Genomic DNA, 21,578 nt, shown 5'->3' on the forward strand with positions numbered 1-21,578 from the left:
CATTAATGCCTCACACACATTTAATTTGACCTCATATGTGTTAAAGATCCACATTATCACAAATATTAAATCTGCAGATTTATTTGCGCTTGAATTGATAGGCTAAATTTTTCAGGCACCTTCTTGTAAAATCCAACTCAGATCTTAAATAAAAATTCACTCTAAATCTTAAAATGTTATCTTCGGGGAAGGACACCACTTATTTAATGATGTGATTTTAATGAGGTGTTAATGGTCAGTCTTAATGCTGTGAACATATAAATGATGCAGAGACCTTCTTGGGGTTTAATATAATTATTATTAATAATAATTATAACAAATATGAATATGTAAATCTCAGTGAATCTCATGTGTGGCCATTTGTGATTTCATATCGGAGATAAAGAATGGGATCGGGGAAATATTTGGAAGTTTTAAATCATTCTGTGTTATTTTTCTATAGCATCCAATAGCTGTTGGACCCGAAAATGGTATATATCCTTTATGGTACGTGATGTCAGGCTTAACAAGCGGATTGGATGCCAGGCTTATTAATATACGAATCAGTATTCATGAGGTGCTTTGCATTGACTGTCTATAGTTGTACATGCGGGATATGAGGCTCAATCACTTATAAATGTGTTTTATAAAGCGAATATTGCTTTCATGTGTGCGTACGCATGGTTTTAAAGATCGGAATATTTTTTGGCGTATGCTATTTTTCTAATGTCTAAAGTCTAATTGTTAGTTGCTTGAATAAACTTTTTGCTGCAACGCAACTGCAAGACCCAAAGTTTGAGAACCTTGATATAAATGACCATATATATTGCCAGTTAGTGTAGCGTGTGGATGCATTTGGGCATGATATTTCCAAATTTAATAATAATTATGTTTGGATTTAGTTTGCAATTTGGTTTGTTTTTATCCTACTCCTAATAAATGCACCTTCAACTATTTCTAAAGTGTTTATTTTATAAAGAACACCGCTTACTCTCATAACGCACTGAGGCAGTCCCTGTAGACTATACAGTGAACAATTGATTGTCGAACGATCCATACCCATTAATTCAGCACCACCGCCATGGACAGCACCTGATGACGTAAGAAAGTAACCTCCTCAACCTCAGGTATAGTTCGGGAAACACGTCTAGAGAAGGTATAACAGTATTTAAGCTGTAGCCATACCTTTAGAGTCTCCGTAGCGCGCTAAGAGAACAACGTTTTCGGGGAAAAATTATGAAATGGCCTATAAATGCCATTTGTGCAATACATATCATCCAATATCATTGTTATGTTTTAGAATAAATATATAAAATATCCATAAAACTGTTTAATAGATCTCAGATAAAAAAAGGCTAGGAGATGGAAAGAAACTCTGGGTTAACAAAGAGTAAGTTACTATGGTTGCCAACTCTGAGTATAAGTGACCTCTTTTAGAAACGGGCTTGAGTTACCCCGCTTTCTTGGGTTTGAAATAGCTCACATTCTGAAACAGAAAACCCAGAGTTTTCCTCATTTCAGGGTTAATATACTCAAAGTTCTCACTAAACCTCATTTCTGAACTGGCCCCAGAACTGACCGTAATAAAATCATATTTTTATACATTTGTAATGAAAAAAAAAACAGGCCTGTCAAATACACATGTTGTTGTTTATTGCCAAGGCGTTGCTAGGAAGATTATATCTGTAGTCTTTTATCTTACTACACTTGTAACTATATGACTAGATCTTCTGCTAAATTGTTTTTAAAAGAGTTTGGCAAAACTGCATTTTCTTTTAATGCACCTTTTTGTGGAATGAACTGCACAGAATCTTAATGTTGGAACATCTCCCTTCGCTGAATATTGGTAAAAAATATTTTATTGCATTACATTTTTTAAAGTTTGATAAGGAGGTGGAGATGGTGGTCTAGTGGGTTAAATCACTGAACTGGTAAATCAAAGGTTGCTGGTTCAATCACAGCAGCCATCACCAGTGTGTCCTTGAGCAAGACACTTTACTCCATGTTGCTCCAGGGGGATTGTCCCTGTAATAAGTGCACTGTAAGTCGCTTTGAATAAAAGCGTCTGCTAAATGACTAAATGTAATGCTTAAAATTATCGTCATCTTACAGATAAAACAGTAAGATGTCTAATAATAGATGATTTATTGAGTTGAATTAGAACTGTCTCTAAAAATCTACTTCCAAATTACAAACATAACCGCCCCCACAAAAAACGTACACATACTCAAACTATTAAATAATCAGTTTTTTAATCGTTAATTCACTATCATTATTATGACGATTGATTAAATGATGTAATGAGTCCAGTTCATCATTGATGCACAGGGTTGTATTGGTCAAGTCAAGTGAAGCTCTCATGTTCACACTTATGTTCATGCTGCCCAAAGAAATCTGACAACTTCAAAAAATCGCATTCAAAATCTCATTTTAATTTGTATATGTACTCCATAAACATTATTACAAAACTCAGCAAGTTACCAATATTACATTTCACCATACAGGCTTAATGACAAATATTTAAAACCTTCGCAACAGATACAACATAAAATAATACAAGAATAATTTACATGAAAATCTATAAAACGGCAAATAGTTCACAATTACTTCCTCTTTTTTCCACAATAATACAACACTCTCACAGCCAGAGAATTTTCTTCTTACAAAACTTGCAACAAAATGTAGATTTTTCCCTTTTTTGTGTTTCTTAGTATTTTGGTTTTTAAAACCAGAAACGGCTCATTATACATCCTTTTCACGGCCTAGAGGCACAAAAAAAGGTTACACACGCTCACACTCACACGCACACACACTAATACTTCACAACACATTCTAAGAAAAATATACACTTACAAAATATCTTACAAATTGGCACAGAGAAAAATATACAATATTTTTGTAATGTCGAGAGTTAATTAAGAATCCCTCTGGTATCAACTCCAGACAATATTTATAAAGCTTAATAATTTCTCCATCAAAAAGGTAAAAGCAATTCCAATTAATGACAAAGAATCATGTTGTGAATACATCAAACAGAAGCATATACAGTACATTCATAAAGAGCAGAACGGGTTTTCACGTCATTTATTCCTTGTTTTATCATTTGTGGGAGAATGCATTTACCCTCGTAGCACCAGCAGGTGGAGACAGGGGCACACAGTACAAAGTACATTCATTTGACAACAGGTAGAAATGAGAGAAGGCAGACAAGACCGCCCGACAGCGAGCCATGTGCGGTTTTCTCATTATCATCCTCATCCTAAACATGGCCGACTACAGGCGGATGTGGTCAGAGCTTTATGTAAGGCAGTACTTTACCTGAGATAGAACTCTTGGTAAAATTAGTCAACTATTATCCTGCGGTTCATGCCAATCACGTATTAAGGACCGTTTGGTTTCAAGGGTTTTTAGGCAAATTTGAAAGTGTAGAGATAGAAAACCTCAATTTAAATATGGCTAATGTATGGCTAACACATCAAACAACATGTAAATCAATGACTTCTGTTGTGACAAGTTTCAGTTAGCCCCGCTCGACGGTTGACAAGTTTCGTGTGTTGACTTGTTTAAAACAAATATTTGTTGTTGCTGGAACACTTTCAACAGTGAGAGACAGTTATACTTGTGGTATTTCTGATTGTGATAAGCACTTGCTCTGATTCATAAATGGCGTGTGAGTGAGGACTTTTATGATGGACAAGCAGGGAATTGTTCAGATGCGGGTCAAGAAATAACATAATGAAAATGTTTGACATCCCTTTAGTACATTCTTCAACTTCAGTACATCAAAAGGACATTATGGTCCCGTTACATCACTCAGTTTTGTATCCATACAGATGGCATCCTCTGTCAACATTACCCTCGTGTCCTATAGTTTCTCTTTTGCTAAACCAAAGTGATTCTCAGGTTGACTGAATTTGGCCAAATTAGGTTGTTTTGGTTGAGTGGTTGTACCACTGTCAGCTTCAGGTGCTATTCAAACTATAGGGTCCCAAATGAAAAAAAAAAAAAATGAAATATTAACCAAACAGAAATGTCTGCTCTGGTTAAACCATGAAAGAGAACAGCGAGCATTCATCAGGATAGTAAATCAAACAGCCAGTACACTATTCATTCACATAATAAATGTTCACAGAGAGTTTACATTTGGCACACTGAGAGAATTCACGTTTTGCATTTCTGTACAGTGACACTAAATAATAATAATAATCGATTAGTCGTGTAGATTATGTATGATTTTAGTCTGCAATCTATGTTATTATTACAACTTGAATAAAAAGATGAAGCATTTGGGGATTTCCATGGCACAGAAATATCCCTGAAAGACAATTTCCAGTACAAGTCCTGTAAAAAGCATAGTAGATAGAGAGACATGAGAAAAGTACATTCCAACAGTAAGAAAGTAATCCAATGTTAATCTGATATGTCTTCAATACAAAATGATCCCTTTGTGTGCTGTTGACGTTTAGGAGACTAGCAAGGGTGCGGATTATCTCGAACAAGATGCTGAGCATTTCTCATGTAGAAAAGTCAGGCGGTAAAAGGGAGGAAAGGGGCATTTGTGTATGCAAACAGAATCAAACCCGGAGCTTGCTCCACAAACACAGACATTTTCATCAGCTACATGTTCGAAGAGAGAAATATAATTACATAAGGTCATCAAGATTCACTAAGAAAATTACAAAAACATAGTCCAAAAGAGAATTTGCACATATCAAATTATTTCTTCAGACAAAAAAAACCCCATCAACAACGGCAAGGAAGAAAGCAAAAACAAGAATGCAGAAGAAAAATGCAGCCGTGATCAATTGAAATCTCAATCAAGCTTTGCACAACCAGTCAATAGGTAGTTAAATGGCGAGTACAAGAAGTGTCTCATGCAAGATATCAAAATCCTCATCGGGGGCAAAAAAGTGGGGGATACTTAAAGAATAACGCCACCCCATGCATCTCTGGAGTCAAATCAGTGTGTAGGTATGTCAGGAAAACAGGAGGAAATGGGAAAAGTGAGAAACGTGCAACAGCAGCTAGTTGAAAAACATTACCTCAGTTTCTCAAAAGAAGCCATTAGTGGTGTGTCCTTGTTTGGGTCTCGTTCGGGTTGCGTGGCCTTTAGATTTTCCATCCGAGAGAATTTCGCACTTGTTTTGTGACGGTACATCTTTTTGTGTGCAGGCCCATTGATTCCAGGAACGGCAAGGTTAGGTTTGTCAAACATGGTACAGCCCAATGCCAACTGAGGTAAACCGGGCAGGGAGCCATTAAGCTTGGCCTGATTTTTGCCACCTTTTGTCCCGACTTTTTTGCCTTTGGTGCCCACAGAAGCAGTGGCTTTCTTCTTCGGATCTGAGGACGTTCCTGCCAGGATTTTGAGAGTTTTTAACTTTAGGCTGTTTGTCTCTGAAGGAAGGCAGATATTGGCTGCTGGGCCCCACGCTGGCTCAATAGAGGCCATCATGAATCGCTGCACCTCGGCCATCCCTGAGACAATGTTTGATAAGATGTTGGATGGCTCTTCAAACTCTCTGTGCTCATCATGGCCTTGAATTTTGCCCTCTGACCAACCAGCTGCAGTCCATTCCTCAGAGCTGCTCTCTTTCAGGGAATGAGCCGAACCCTCAATCTGGCCTTTAGCACCCTTTTCATCTAATAAAGCCTTAAGCTTTTTAGATGCCCGCGAAGTCTGCCTTGAAATTTTGCCCTTGTCTGCCTTAGCTCTTGGGGCTTTGCTTTTTTTGCTACACTGGCCTGTAGATTGTTTGCTGCTATTCTTCCTCTTTGTCTTGGTCCCCTTAATTGCGCTCACATCACCGTCATGTTGAGCTCGGTTTTCCTCTTTCGTTGCCAGGCTTGAGTTATCTTCACCATCAAAAATGTGCAGCTGATACTCACGACTCTCTACTGGATATCTACTCAAATCTTGCTGCTCTATCTCACTGCAGTTCCAGTCCGTGTCTTTGGTGCATGACATTTTAGCCCCATTCTGGAGGTCACTGGCCTTTCCAGCTCTCTTCATCTCACGACCCATAACTTGAGGGGATAAATTAGGCGTCTCCGGAGGAGACAGCTCTGACAATGATGTGTGTCGGAATTTATCAGGAGTGAAGTTGGAGATATCCAGCAAGTCCGTGGTCTCTCTCAGGGGTGTGATTGCATCAACACTCTGCTGAATCACTAGCTTGGGACTGCAGTGGGCCAGAAAGTTCTCGTTTACATCATCTTCACCATCTTTCTCACAGGACTTAAGGCTCAGAGAGCTGTAATTGCTAGAAGTGGCTGACAGCGAGCCAACTGAGTCAAAACTGATGAGGCGGCCGTTGTCTGTGTGTAGCGAGTCTCTTTGAAACTGGGTCTGCCCCTGCAATGCTTGAAACTCTACGTCAGGAGGCAATGGCTGCTCAGACATGTAATTCTTTTCATAAAGCATTCTGTCTCTTTCCAGACTCAGTTGGCTGTACATAGATGCTGTCAGACTCTCAGACACCGGCACAGACGTCTCTCCATTGAAACGGTTGGGTTGGACCTTAGATTCTGCAACATTGGCAGTGGTGAATTGTTGGTTGGGATGAAGCTGGTGGTGCCACATCTGGTCAAGACTGGGACAATTCTGGGGGGACTGTTGGAGCTCAGATTCTGACGGTGGTGAAAGTACACAGCTTTGTGCTAGCTGAATGGAGGTGAACTGCTGCTTTTCCAGAGAGAGAGCCAGTGAGTGTTGACTGTGTGGCTGCGAAGCGAAAAAAGAGGCTCTCGTGCCACCTCCTGAAGAATCTGAGGCTTCTAACAATGTTTGTAGGTAGCCCCCAGGTATGACGGGGACACTCGTGGTCACATTCTCAGACGATGGCTCTTTGTTCGGAGCACAGTTGGCAGACACAAAAGCAAATGTTTCGGTGGTGTTAGCTTTTTGACTCACACACAACTGAGGACTGTGTGCAGCTGGGCTGACTTTTTTGTCTTCCGCACCTCCTACTGCGTCCGCATTGTCTTGGTCTCTCATGCCCTCGTATGTCTCCGCAAGGTCTCTCATTTTCTGGCTCCTTAGTTGTGCTTCGCTTCTGAATTTATGTATGCTGAATATTTTGTTTCTCATTCTTCTTTCCTCCATCTCTTGTGATCTGCTCTTTCGGGCGGCAGCGTGTGTGATGTCATTTGGGTCTAATGTGGTTTCACAGCTGGTGGCTATTGTTAATGGCCTTCCTATGGAGGCGGTCTCATCTGTAGAAGCAACCTCCTGCCTGGGATCATAGGCGAAGGGACCCTGCATGTTTGGTGATTGCTCCACAGTTTGAATTCTCTGAATCCTAAGCCTGTTTGCTAGTTTGTGTTTCCTTTTGGGGAGACTGGAACTAAAGGCATGATGGTGAGAATTGTGTTTATCTCCTGCTGCCAGCTTAAGAAGTTTCTCTCTTTCTCTCTGTTTCTGCTGCCAGAAATCTTTAAGGGGTGCAAGCTTCTCATATTTGCTGATTTGGTCCTCATTTAAGCTTACAGATGTGTCTGCAGTAGCAATTCTGGCGAGCTTTACAGCCATGCATTTGTCTCCTTTAAACCTGTTGACGATAATGACTTTGGTTATTAAAGGTGGATCTTTGCGAGACGATTTCCGTCTCTTTTTAGGACACCAGTCATCATCTAGTTCTTGCTTTGGACCAACAGGTGGTTTCTCTCGCTTTTCCATCGTTTTTTCACCATCCATGGAGTCCACGTAGTACAAGTAGTCATCGCTATAGCGAACTTTCCTCTTGGCCCGTAATCCGTAATTCAGATGGTTGGAGCAGCTTGAAGCGCTCTTTCTGGACCTGTCGTCTTGGAAGGTGTCGAAGGAGGATATAGTGGCGGAGCTGTCGTCGCTGTACTCCCCCGAGTCATCAGCCGAATAGCTCGAATCGATGAAGCAGTTCATTCTGGGGCTGTAATCAAGCGTCGGCTCTGTTGAGCGCTCATTCCCATCTCCTTTGCTGTCACCCTGAAATCCAAGTTCCTCTGCTTTATTTGGCAGCCCATCCACAACTTGCTTTACTACACCACCCTCTTTTTTTGCACAGTTTATCAGGACACTTGGGAAAAAGTTGAACTGTGTCTCCTCTTGTAGGACATTTGTTTTCTCTCTCATGTTGTCCTGGAAGGACTCGTAGCGGATCTTTAGCGAGCACACGTCACTGCTCAGAGTGGAGTCATCGTCATCATCAAACATGTAATTGTCCACGTCCTCTTCGGAGAACAGGTTTACAGAGAGCTCGTTCTTTGAGCAGAGATCCAGCAATTCCATCTTACTTTCACTGATGAAGGACTCAAAGTAGCCCCAGTCCTGATTTGGATTGGCAAGCAGGCCATCCTCTCCACTGCACTTGTCTAACAGCAGGCCTTCATACAAATTTTTGGAGGCTGGATCAATTAAGTCCCCCTCTATGTCCTTCTTATCCACCAGCTGGGTTTTAGAAACAGCGAAGGGAAGATCGGAGAGGAGCTGCTCTTCATAACTTGCCGTCTCACTTGTGCTCATGCATTGCATGTTAATGTTAATATCAGACACAGGGCAGGAGTCCCGGTTCACGTCAGCCATTTTGAGGTTAATACCAGACTCTACAGTGGATGCATCCTTGGTCTCGATGAAGCAGCCCGGACATGTACGAACTGGATGAACAAGACAGTCCTGCGTCAGCCCAGGGATACTTGCAGGTTCGATCATGGTGAAATGGGGCTGCCTGTTGCCTTCCAAAAGCCCGGGGGGGGCTCAAGCCCTTGGCAGTGCAGAGTTTAAGAAAAATGCTGTGGTTTGGGGACTCATTAGTTCAGTGGTCCTCCAAAGGTGCTGACAAGGGCCATAGTAAGTGTTGCTTCTCTAAGACTGATGTAATGCCGTGGCAGTATGAATGGCCACTCTGCACACTCACTGCAGCAGACGTGGAGAATGTGTGTAAGGCAGCATCTGTGACACTGTACGTCTTCTGATTGCTCTTTAGATCATGTGACCCTAGACAAAAAGAGACAATTACAACATTAATACTGTTGATAATCATACTACATCAATACATTGAAAAGAATTTGACATAAGTCAGGTCAGATTTGCGCCTGAAAAAGGGAGAGAAATTAATGTTCAACAGACTTGGTATTTAGTATTTTGGTCATTAGTAAAAACATAAATATGGCCTCTTCCTGACTCAGTGTTTGTCATTTTTCCTTGTCTTCCTCACGAGGCCTTGGAAATACCAGAAGAAACAAAAAGTTGTTTAAGGAGAGGAGAATGTAATTTGATTTTGATTATGAAAAAACTTTTCTGTTAGAACAACACGCACTCATGAATGGTGCACGAAGAGACTTAGAACATTTATTAAGAACATAAACAAGGTCATTTTTTCTTACAAAAAGTGGAGACAAGCTAGCAGTTTGTGGTGTATTAGAGATACTGTAGGAGGCTGGTTTGTACAGAGGGATGGTTTGTTTGCTTTGAATCATTAGTCCACAGCAGCTGAGGCAGATGGAGTACATTCTCAAGGGAACATTTAGGGCAGCGTGTCAGAAACAATATAACCAATGCCATATCCACCTGCCTCTTGCATAATGTCTACTCTATTAAAATAAATGAGATTTAAAAACATTTAGAAGAAATTTGAAAAAAGGTCATTTCATTGTAAAGACATCACGTCAAGACCTTGGGACAGACAACATTTTTAAGTGTTCAGACCCAAGAGATCGCACCGAGTAGGGGTGGATGCAACAACTAGAGAGAGGTTGGCAGGGGAAAGATTGTGCAACGATTTATACACTAAAACAAGTAATTTAAAATCCACTCTCAGCTTAACCGGGAGCCACTGCAACGAAAACAGAACGGGGTTAAGTGCTCAAATTTCCGAGTCCCAGTCAGAAGGCTAGTGGCTGCGTTCTGGACCAATTGTAAGCGCTCAAGAGAAGACCGATTTATTCAATAATAGAGGAAGTTGCAACAGTCTAATCTAGAGGACACAAAAGCGTTAATGAGTATTTCAAAGTTTCCTTCAGGCAAAAAGGATTTGACTTTCGCTAGATGACGGAGATGGAAAAAGCATGATTTAACCACTCCATTTATCTGCTTATCGAACTTCAGATCATCGTCGAAACAGAAACCTAAACTCTTTACCCTTTGATTTACACATTTTGTTAGAGGACCAAGGTCATAGGTGCTAGCATTAAAAGCATCACTAGGTCCGAATAGGATGACTTCTGTTTTCCCTTCTTTAGGGTCAGAAAGTTCTTGGTCAGCCATAATTTCAATTCATTGATGCATGAGAGAATGCTCCAATTTAGAGGAAGGTACAATTGCACGTCATCCGCATATAGGTTGAAAGAACCGCTCCAAATATAGCGCCAAAAGGCAGTTAAAAAGAATGGGAGATAAGATGGAGCCCTGGGGAACACCATCATGACAGACAAAGCTTTATCAAGTGTGCTTCCAAAGACACCAAAACCTCATGTCCTGCTTCATTCATTTGTATAATAGGTAAACAGAGTCATATCACCTTTTTTTAAATTTGCCTTCCCCAGTTTTTCCCAGCAGTGGTTTTGGAGACCCTACACAGAGCTTTTAAAGATCTCCCAATATGAGTAGATGTGAGCACTCAAGAGCTCTTTACAAAACAGGCACCTGTGTTACTAAAATATTAACAAACAAAAATCCCCACCTGAAAACCACAACTATCACCGGCTTCAACACTGATTGTTTCTCAATAACAGATGTTTGTTTAACCTAAAAAGTTCACGGTTTGCGGCCTTAAGGTTAATTTTGAAAAGAAAAGTTTGAATGTGTTTACACTTGTCGCATCATGTGAGTACGGACTACATTTACTTTGATGTTTAGAGCAGCCTGAACATTCTGCTGCGTTTCTCTGTTTACACTTGACATCACAAGGGTGAGTAAATGATGGTAGAATTGTGATCTTTGGGTGAATTTAGCATTTTGTCCTGCCACAGATTTTCACGATTTTCATCTTCCATCGCAGTTCAGATGGGCTGTTTTGCCCGTCAAGCTGTCATCACCGTGGACTGAAGCATCATGGAGAGGTGATGTAAGCTTGCAGTTTCCTTCCGACAATTGACAGTCTGCAAAATTGTGAACTTTTCATTTCTTTTAAAGAGAAAACATTTGACTCTTCATGTAAAGAAAAGCATTGTGAGTCTGTATTGTTTTGGCTCTTTTCTAGGCTTCTTTCAGTCTGGATCACGGGCGAGCGCAGGAGAGCATATGGGGTTACCGTGTCTTTTGGCAGGTGGCAGTGATACCCTCCACCTAACCTCTGCCAGATCTGATGGTGAACAGCCTCTGCCTTGGTTTAGCATTAACACCGGGGTCAACTCGCACAACACGAGAGGGAAAAATATGCCCAAACGGGACTCCTGTTTACCAAAGATTCAGCTCCAGGGTGAACATTATGCACATATGTGGCCTTGAGCCATGTGAAACGCTCGATAACTACATTACTGTATCAGAAACACAGATGATGAAATTCAATTATGAATATGAATAAGTTTAAGCAAGAGTTGCTTGTGGAATATAAAAGCCGCAGATCTTGGACACATCAGTTTTGGGCCAGAACAAACAAAACTTGATTTACAGGATTTGAAGGAGTAGTTCACCCAAAAAATTAAATGATATAGAAATGATCTACAGCAGTGGTTCTCAAACTTTTTCAGTGTAAGGCCTCCTCTTAGTGTAGAGAGCAAGGCTTTGTGGCCCTCCAAACAAAGACGTATCATCTAAAACTTAGAACATATTCAGTCATACAATCCTGGAACATCAATTATTTTGGTTGGTGGGCTTGTTTTTCTGATATTTGATAGCATAAAATCTATAAAATATGTCTATTTTTCATAAAATGCTACAAAACCTGAGGCCCCCTCTGAATCCATCTCGGTGCCCCCAGTTTGAAATAAATAACTAAATTTCCCCAAATAAGCTCCATACTGTATATGAACGTTTTTCTCTCTTCAGAGCACATTTATTAACCCTACAATCACTTTTATGATGGATGTGTGTGCTTTATGCAACTTCACCAAGTTAAACCTGTATACAGGACCGCACTTGGGTGAGTGATTTCTTTAAGAGCTTTCTAGTTACACTACTATAGCTGGACCGTTTCATATCAAACTTCTTCATTTTTAAGGATAAAGTTACTATAACAAAATATTATAAAGCAAAACCTATTGGTCAGAAGGTTGTAGATTCACCTGAGCTTGATAAGTAATGCAGTATCAACTTGATGTTAATTTAATGCTCCAGAACAGACCAAAAACCTTGATCTGTCATCTGATTGGTTGACTCTACGCTCGTGTCAGGATACACAGGTATTGCACTATAGTGAGTATTCATTCTAATCTGATAATAATAATAATAATAGGATTCACAATGGACCATGCTGATCCTCTTATACTTGCATATGTTTTATAAAGTAGTTACTAAGTTAGTTACTAAGTTACTAAGTAATTAGTTACTGTAATTTCCCCATAAAAATGTAAAGTAAGGGATTACTCTTATTTTTCCTGTAATTCAATTACAGTTACTTCTGATGTAATCGAACTAAATACTGTGTAATATATGTGTAGTGTAATAGTGTAATTGACATTAAAATTCAGTCTAACTTTAAAATTCAGGCATTACTGTATAATTCTCTCATTTATAATACTTTGGTCAGTTAATAATAATACTTTCTGTAGTTTTATATTATTTATTTGAATGACTTACAAGAGCTGTTTCATGTCTATCTCTGAAGTTGCTATAGGATATAGAAGGTCATTAGTAATAAGTAATTAAATACTTTTTGGAGAGAGTCATTTGTACAGTAATCTAATAATATTGAATATGTCATTAGTAACTAGTAATGAGTTACTTTTCAGAGTGACTTGTCCAGCAATGGTCATATTGTACATCAAACTGAAAGGATTTTTCGTCCCTGCAGCAGTGCCGCCCTCTTATCGAGACTTATGCCTCAGAGATACTTAAATATCTGAGACCAGAAAAACTAGCATCCAGGAAGATCCATCAGCTAGCAGACATAAGTCCGGCTCTTAATGGTCTCTGGTGTTTGTGAATGGAGGCATGAGTTGAATTCATGTGCATGGGTGTTGGTAATGAGAGGAGAGCGACTGCTGGAAGATGATTCATTCACAGCTCAATCTGTTTCTGAGAGCGAACACCAGTCTGCTTATGACAAACTAAAGCCTGCATCACAGAAATCCCACAGCATGAGCGATCGTTCATCCTAAACCGCAGGTTTAACCCAAGACTTCTATTAAAGTTCTGAGATGCTGAGAGAGTGATCACTATATTGTGTGTGTGGTGCAGATCTGTCACCTGTCTGGTGCAGTCGATTGGTTTTCTGCAGGATGATTCTGGATTCTTTCTGGTCCATCAATGAGAAGCTCTTCTGTTTGTATGGTGAAGCATTACACCTGAACGAGAACAAAACACAAGTCCATCAGAATATAATGTGTGAAAGCATTAAAGCTAAACTCAGTAACTGTTTTTGGTTATAAAAAAAACTTCTTCATAAAGAGAATCTTATAGTAATGATCTATAAGTTGAGCTGTCAGGGAATGATTTCAGAGATTCAGTTTGATGTCATGCGAGTATATAAAGTATCCTGCAACGTTTTGTTTTCAACAGAGATGGAGATACAGATAGCTCAGCAAAAATGGAAGAAAACCTGATTCAGCTCTGCAGTGGGTTTGACACTAAACGTTACTGTTTCTTGTGTTGTTTACGGCTCTGATGGCAAACTTGAGTCTATTGTGGAGGTGAAGATTATCAAAGCTTGTTATTGTGTGGCCTTAGAGGATTTGGATATCAAGCATATACAATATTTACGAAATGTACTTATGGTACAATTATAGAACTTGATTCATTTAAGTTCATTGAAACAAAAACAAATCAGTGAGACATTTTAACTCTACGTGTTGTATACATATATAGTTTTGAACTACACAAGGGTGAGTGTCATGAATTGCAAGACAGGACCCAGGCGCAGACAGCGGGGGGTTAACTGAAGACTATTTATTAAAGGACAAAACACAAAAACCCACGATGGGGAAAACACAGTAAGAATCAAAACAAGGAAGCCAACAAAAAAAACTTCCCACAAGTGGACAAAACAAACAAGGTCAAAGGGTAATCCAAACGATAAATCCACGAACAAAAGGGCACTGTGGACAGGAAAAGAGCCACGGAGGAGGGTAGGGCAAACAAACACTCATGGTCACGATGACATTTCACGATATACACCAGGGCTAGTCAACTGGCGGCCTTAACATTTCAAATAAGTGGAGACACTTTAAGAACGGTGTGCTTTAAATGCAAGTCCTCCTGAGACGCCACATCTTTAAAAGTCCAAAACGCTGCTACATTCAATATGAAAGTAATTCCCGCGGCTCATAATGATTTACGTCTTATAAAGCGATTTGATCGGTCAATCCAATAAACTTCATGTTATTTACAACGTTATAATCAGCAATGCATTGCACAGCCACAGTCAATCAGTTTGCACACGCGATAGGTCGCATTCTAAAACGGGGTTTGTGCCCTTGAAAGTAGGCTTACTTTAGGAAGGGTACACCACGTGAACGGTTGTCTCAGATAAGGGGAATGATTGAATTCATTATGTGTAAAGGCTATATTAACGTAAAAAAGCTGTTCATCTCCCCCAAAACTCTCACCATACACAGGATCTGCTCTATAAGTGCGAGGGGCACATGAACGCGATTGGATTCACCTGAAGATGTCATAATAGCGTTCAGTTTCTTGCACAGATCCATTGACTCGCTTATAAGACGCTAAATTAGCGTGACAAGGGGCAGGATTACTGTTGTGTTGAATGTATTTGCGTTTTTATTTTTTATTGATTTAACTTAAATTAATTCAACCAATTATCTTCATAAATATCTCCTTGACAAAACAATATCACCCACATCTTGGATGTACTGGAGGACTGTGGGTGAGTAAATTATTAGCAATTGTGGGGTAAAGTAACACATTAAGGAATATAAAATACAATTAAAAAGACAATATCCCTTTAAATTTAATATCATGAAAAGGCACAAATACTGGATGCAATATTTGTGTGCATATTTTAATATATGGCCTATAAGTAACAGCAACACAAACAGTATAAAAGGAACAAAACACAACACTAGCAGAAGAAATGAGGATATGGTAAAAAACTGGCCCGCATCCTATTTATACTTTTGGAGTCTGGCCCTCGAAGAAAAGTAGTTGAAGACCCATGATATACACCATAAAATGAACCGACACAAGACAAGGAATTCAAGGGGTCTATAAAGGGGAACACTAACAAGGGATGATAACGCAGTGAGAGGGTGACGGGGATCAAACACTAAAGGGAAGATTACCGAGAAACAAGGGGGCGGGACCAAGTCCAGAATCAGGAGGACACGCGGCGCAATGTCAAAACAAACTAACACGTGTCTCCACACAAGACATAACACACACACAAGACATAGAACTGACCCGACCCTGTCCAAAAGGCTCAAACAGGATACGACAGGATCCTGACAGGTGAGTGCTGCCCAAATCTGTTTCATTTATCTTTTCGAATCGATGTATTAACTGAAATAGATGAATACGTGACCATTTCACTTTTAATCTCACTTTATTATAACAGCAAGACATTAACAGATTGAACCTGAAATCTTCAAGACAAAGACGCAAATGAAGATTCAGACCTTCAGTCACCACGGCAACTGGATGCAACAATCTACTATTTTAGAAACTTAGTGTGTATATATAGCGCTCAACATATTTGTTTATGGTAATAACTTCAAGTTCTCTTTCATCAGGATTCTCGCACTGTGGGCAAAAAAACCTGAATTGACAACTAACAGAGAGATTAATATTAGAATAATTCCCTACTTTTGGTGTTCATTCATACGTAAAAAATGGAGTTTAACGTGTTTATGATGTCAATGGTTATACATACTTGGTTAAACTGAGATTTAGGCTGTTATTCATTTTGATTTGTACACTTCTCTGATTCGTCTCCCTTCGTAACATTTTGGGGCACATGAGCGTCATTGTGCTGACATGTAACAGCTGTTTATGACAGTCTCTAGGTAACTACTCCAATCTACTGTGTTAATGTAGTGTCTGTCACTTTGGATCACTTTAGTCACACAGTGTGCTGTTCTCTGCTGGAGAAAGACATTATTTGGTTGTTAAGTGGTGTTGGGAGGAATACCGTTTTGGGTCTAAGCATATATTCATTTCAAGCGGGGCTAAAGCTTAAACAGCTGTTTATGAGCACTGTTTACTCACATCGCATACTAAAGCGAAACAAGTATTAACTCAAAGTATACAGTACATGTACCAGGCTCCAACATCAAGATTTGAATAAATTATGAAAAATCAATTGCTGACTGGCCATTTGGGTTTTCTTTTTGAAGATTAAGATTAGTATTTTTTGTTGTTTGCCTTCAGCATCTTATTGAGCCTTTGGACCCGGAAACGGCACATGAGCTTCCATATATGGTGGTGCGTGATGTCAGGCTTAACAAGCGGATACGTCTGTAAGGCACGATTCAATAAAAAAAAGGTTGAACTATTTCCATCTAAATGCAGCTTCATTTAAAATCACGAATATTCGCCCGGAAAAGCACAAAATGTGAATTGGGCCGTAGACTGCATCACAGAATTCACAATCCCAGAAAACCACAAACAAACTGAACTCTGACGTCAAGCGGGTGCTAGTTCAAAGGTATCCTATATCTAATGTGTACTAGTATCAGAATATCAACTTCTACTACCTTTTTATGCGTGCTGCCTACAAAGTGAGCTCGCTCACAACCATATAAAACCTCAAAATTGACTGACAACAATTGAGTGGCTAACACAGATTATCACCTTTTCAATTCAATTCCATTTTTTCATAATTTTGGATTGATGCAAAGCAGCTTTAAAGTAAATACATATGAATGCAAAAAATTAAAATAACAATACTTAAAAAAATAGGACAGAACTGACAAATGTTCTCAAAGGTAAAACAGCTTTAATGAGAAAAAATAAACAAGTGCCTACAAGACTGAATCTCAGACAAATACATGAAACGTAAACTCGAAAAATCTTAAACCTAATAAGCAGACTGAAATGAGCAAGTCGGGACGAGAGGCGTGAGGGAACGACGCGAGGGCAGTGATGTCAGCTGTGCATTGCACCGGTCTCGTATCTCTCACGGTGGGGATCGGAAGCATAAAAGGACGAGCGACAGGAGTGTATGAATAGAGAGGACCAGGCCTGGATTTTATGTTATGTTTTATTATATTTGTGAGGCCAGCAGTCGACCATGAGGGAGCTGTCAGCACTATACTTTCGTTTGTTTGTTTTTTTGTTTGTTTGTTCCCACCTTGTATTTGATGTAACTTGTATTTATCAAAACCTGTTAGTCCAGATTGAAATACACCTGCCGTACTGCCCTTGAGTCTGGCCCATGCAGGTATTTAAGAAGGTACACAGGGTGAAAGTGTCTGTACACTTATGATGTCTAGACAAACAATAACCTTCAACACTCATGTATCTAAAGACAAGACCACCACACCAACTAATTCTAAGTTTCTCCTCGTAAGGAAGACTTTCTAATGGCTTTGCCAAAATCAGGTCGACAATATTAGCACTGTCTGCCATCGTGTGCAGTTTGCTAGTTCAGACTATATGAATTAATGAACAAACGATCTAATATATATATATATATATTTAACTCAACGGGAGGAAATGTGGGAATTATGTTAAACTGAAACAATGAATGTGGTGTGAAATTGTGTGAAATATACGATGAAGGTGTTAGCAGTTTGTCTTTCGACTACACATGTAAAATCCGCGATGGAACTGAGTTGGAAATGGAGACACAGAGTGATACGCGTCATAATCTGAAGACCACGCCCACACCAACCGTCTCTTTGCATTGCGAGAAGCTTCCGCCTCCTTGTCATTTATGATTTATAACAAAAAAAAAACAATGTCTAAAAGCTGATATGTGACCATCTGTATAGCAAACATCTAAAAAAAAACAAGAAATAAGTTTTTATAAGCTGTCGACCCCAAAAAAACGAGCGTTTTAGGACATAAAAGTGGATTAAAAAAAGATTACTCACTCTCTGGCGTGTCTGACAGTCCACCTGACTCGAAATAAACCATTTTATTATTCAGTTAGTCCAATACTAACTAACTGAAGTTTGTCTGTTGTATGTTTTCACTGGATGCATCCTGGATGTGGTGACGGAAGAAATTTTTTTTGATTCGTCTGAACATGTAGCAATAGTTGTATTGATTAGTGCTCTTTCGTTCTTTTTTAGTTTCTATTTATCATCATGTGTTTGTAGTTCATCAGGATGTGTACTGTATATACAGCCACACTTTTTCTTTGTTCATGTTTGATTCTTGTGTTCTGTGGGGTATGCATCAGGGCCGGAACGTCATTCGAATACAACAAAAACAAGCTTGGTTTAATCCATTTAACTACAGTACACACGGAGCGTTTCCCTACGGACCGTTATTACTGACGCACAGCCCACTAAATTCTGGACATGTTATGGAAATACAGAAGACGCTGAAGAATAATTACAGAAAAATATACAAGTTTTCATTTCATTTCTGCTCTGACAACCACGCGACTGCGACAAACACAGTGTGTGTGTGTGTGAGAGAATGGTTAGAGAACATTTTGCCTTTTATTTAAACTTTTAATTTAAACCCAACTTTTAGGACTTTAGCCGGTAAAGTTGATCATGTCTGACAAGCTCGTGTCCATTAATGTTTACATTACGTATTGTATGTCCGAAGGCTGAAAGCGGTCTATGTGGATCTTTAAACACACGCTCGCCTAACAGGGCTGTACAGTGCGGCATATATGTATTAACCAGTTCAGCACGCATGCGATACAGTTTGGCAGATATATTAAACAGAGCCGCTTGTTTGTGTGAAGTGTGTTTGTCACTGTGCTTGTTTCTGTGTGACGTTAATCAATGGCACACCACTATTTTGCTTAGTTTTAGTCTATTTACAAATGAAACTTGTTTACAATTTATCATATAATTAAGAACTAAATAATCCTGTTTACACATGCCATCTGGCTGTTTTGCGTGTCTGAGTGAATGAACTGCACAGTTCAACGTGATACACGTGTGATTCTCATGGATTTGTCTGCGTCTGTGTGAGGACATGAAAACATGAACTTCATCTCAAGAGTCGCTCTGAGAGTTTATTTCAACTAAAGTAGTTTTATGTGGACAAATATTACTATTTAATAGTAAAAAACTTTTGAAAAATGAAAACTAATTTTGGTAAACTAAACGCTTCATGCATAAGATGAAGATAGTTGTTTACCTTTAAAATTATTCTTTCTATTTTTATATATGTTTGTTTTTTATATATTTGTATTAAATATTGCGTGTGAGGATATTATGTTCTCGAGAGACTAGTCACATCCCTAGATCACAGATATTATTGTATGAGTTTTGGGCAATAAAAATGTACATTTTTCTAAAAAGGATTAGTTGTTCTTTTTAAGAGACCTGTCATATTTTCTCTTGTATATTTATTATTGCTCTTTAATAATAAAAAAAAAACGTATTATCTGAATAATCGATTAATCGATGGAATAGTTTAGAAAAGAATAGAAAATCATTGATAGCTAAAGCCCTTGTATGCATTGAAAAGTGGTTTCTGTTGGATTAGCTTCTCATGGTTGTTTTAAGAAGGAAAATGGCAATAAATGCTGTTTATTCTCAATATATGAGGAGAAAAAAAATCAGAATTTTGAGTCATTGTAAAGAAGTATCTGTCCGCGTGTGATTCAGACTTCAAGAGTGTTATTTCTCAGTAATCCGCAGTGGTCACACCGCAGGACACAGAGACTTGTCTGTGTAAGTGCAACACACATTTCCTCGCCACAAAACCCAACAGAAAAGCAACAACATAAGACAAATGTAACCAAACAGAGGCGCACATCTCTTGATATGAACAGATCTTGATCAATCTTTTCACGGCACAGATCCTTGTCATCATCTCCTAAAAAAAGCCTGACAGAAACGGCCGCTGAACAGATTTGTCGAGCTGAATTGACACCTCGGGGCAGATCTCAGGCGGTTGGTCATCTTTCTCTCACGTCTGTGTGTGTGGTGGAGATCCAGCGAGGTGTTAAAAGTTGATTAGGTGTCTAAAGGTCACATAGCAGAATCTGTCACTATGCCAGCAGACTGCACTCACAAACCTAATGAGCCAAATCCTCCTTCATTTACTTACTGAAGCCGCGGCGCGACCATTCGCTCACACACACTCGGACACACACCGCTGTCACGGAAAACGCAATCATTGACAAAAACCACGCAGCCAAAACCTTGACGATGAACATGATACATACGGTTACAATCTGCATGTGACTTATAATCACATCTCCAGCTCTGGATGATGAGTAGACTGTAAAAAAACTTGTGCCTAACCCGTCATTTTACAGTTTATTTCAGAAAATTTCTGTTTTTTAAGAAGATTTTATTTTTACACTTTATTTTTGAAATAGAGTCAAAAACTTTTACGAGTAGATTGTAAAACAACTTGATTTTTTTACAGATTTTTCCACGTAAAAGTTAACCCCCCGACCGGAAATTTACAGAAAAACACAACTGTGCAAGAAAAGAAAGAAATCACCTAACCTGTTATTTTACAGTTTATTTCTGAAAATTTCAGTTTTTTAACAAGATTTTATTTCTACAGTTTATTTCTGATAGATTTTATTTTTACAGTTTATTTATAATATATACACTTATATCCCGCAATTATACAGAAAAACTATTCTTTTACTTTATATTTCTGTAAATCCAGCTGATGGATTTAGGTGATACTTTAGATCCTGTTGATTTATCAAAGGTGCAGTCAATGCCCACGGCGTGTCCCACAACATTACTTTGATGCATGGCCGCTCTATTTGATCAATATTTTTAACTGCCATTTTTTGTTCTGCTTTAACATACCAGCGACCGAGTAATGATGCTCGGAAAGAAACTTGTATAGATTTATATGCTTCATAGAGTGTTCATCATTCCTGTAAGCATTACATTCTGAATGAAATAAAACAAGACCTTCTGCTCAACCCCACCATTTATTACTCCGATATCAAAGTCATTTACTCACATCATTCATTTTTATTTATGCCCTTAACAATAACAAACAAGACTGGAAGATGAATTAGAAAATACAGCAGGAGGACATTTAAACCATCCTACAGGTTCAATTTAATCAATAGAACACGAGGATAGGGTATATAAGAGAGAAAATAATCTTAAATTACTTTTATTCTCCTGAGCTTTGACTCAATAGACTTCTCGCCCATTTAAATTCTTCTCAATGCTGTGACTGAGTGTACAAATACTCAATGCTCGAATAAACGAGTATTGACAGATGCCAGGAAAACACAAACTCCTTGTTGCTTTGGAAAAACAGTGAGAAAGCGATGCGTCTGCCGTTTTCCGTGCTGTTTCAGACGTGAAATGAGGCAGACATCAGTAATCTTGTGTGTCAGACATACAGGCTGAAGTAACTGAACAAACAGTCATGTTGACACTGAAGTTAG

The 21,578-nt window shown here is 39.0% G+C and overlaps 1 protein-coding gene across 2 annotated transcripts in view; it reads right to left on the reverse strand.

The window, feature by feature from the left end:
* Positions 1-2,396: 2,396 nt before the first annotated feature.
* The window catches only part of nexmifb (neurite extension and migration factor b), a 54,787-nt gene continuing 35,605 nt past the window's right edge, over positions 2,397-21,578 (reverse strand). Inside the window, exons 2-4 of one of the 2 annotated variants that reach the window (XM_056770302.1) lie at positions 13,304-13,401; positions 5,022-8,953; positions 2,397-4,320 (exon numbers count right to left, since the gene is read on the reverse strand). In XM_056770302.1, coding sequence (XP_056626280.1) covers positions 4,227-4,320; positions 5,022-8,668 — 3,741 coding nt within the window. In that variant the 5' untranslated portion in view covers positions 8,669-8,953; positions 13,304-13,401 and the 3' untranslated portion in view covers positions 2,397-4,226. Of the gene's footprint in view, positions 8,954-13,303; positions 13,402-21,578 lie in introns of both variants that reach the window. The other variant, XM_056770303.1, reaches the window with a different exon arrangement.

This window comes from Triplophysa dalaica, chromosome 16, assembly GCF_015846415.1.
Source record: "Triplophysa dalaica isolate WHDGS20190420 chromosome 16, ASM1584641v1, whole genome shotgun sequence".
Lineage (NCBI taxonomy): Eukaryota > Metazoa > Chordata > Actinopteri > Cypriniformes > Nemacheilidae > Triplophysa > Triplophysa dalaica.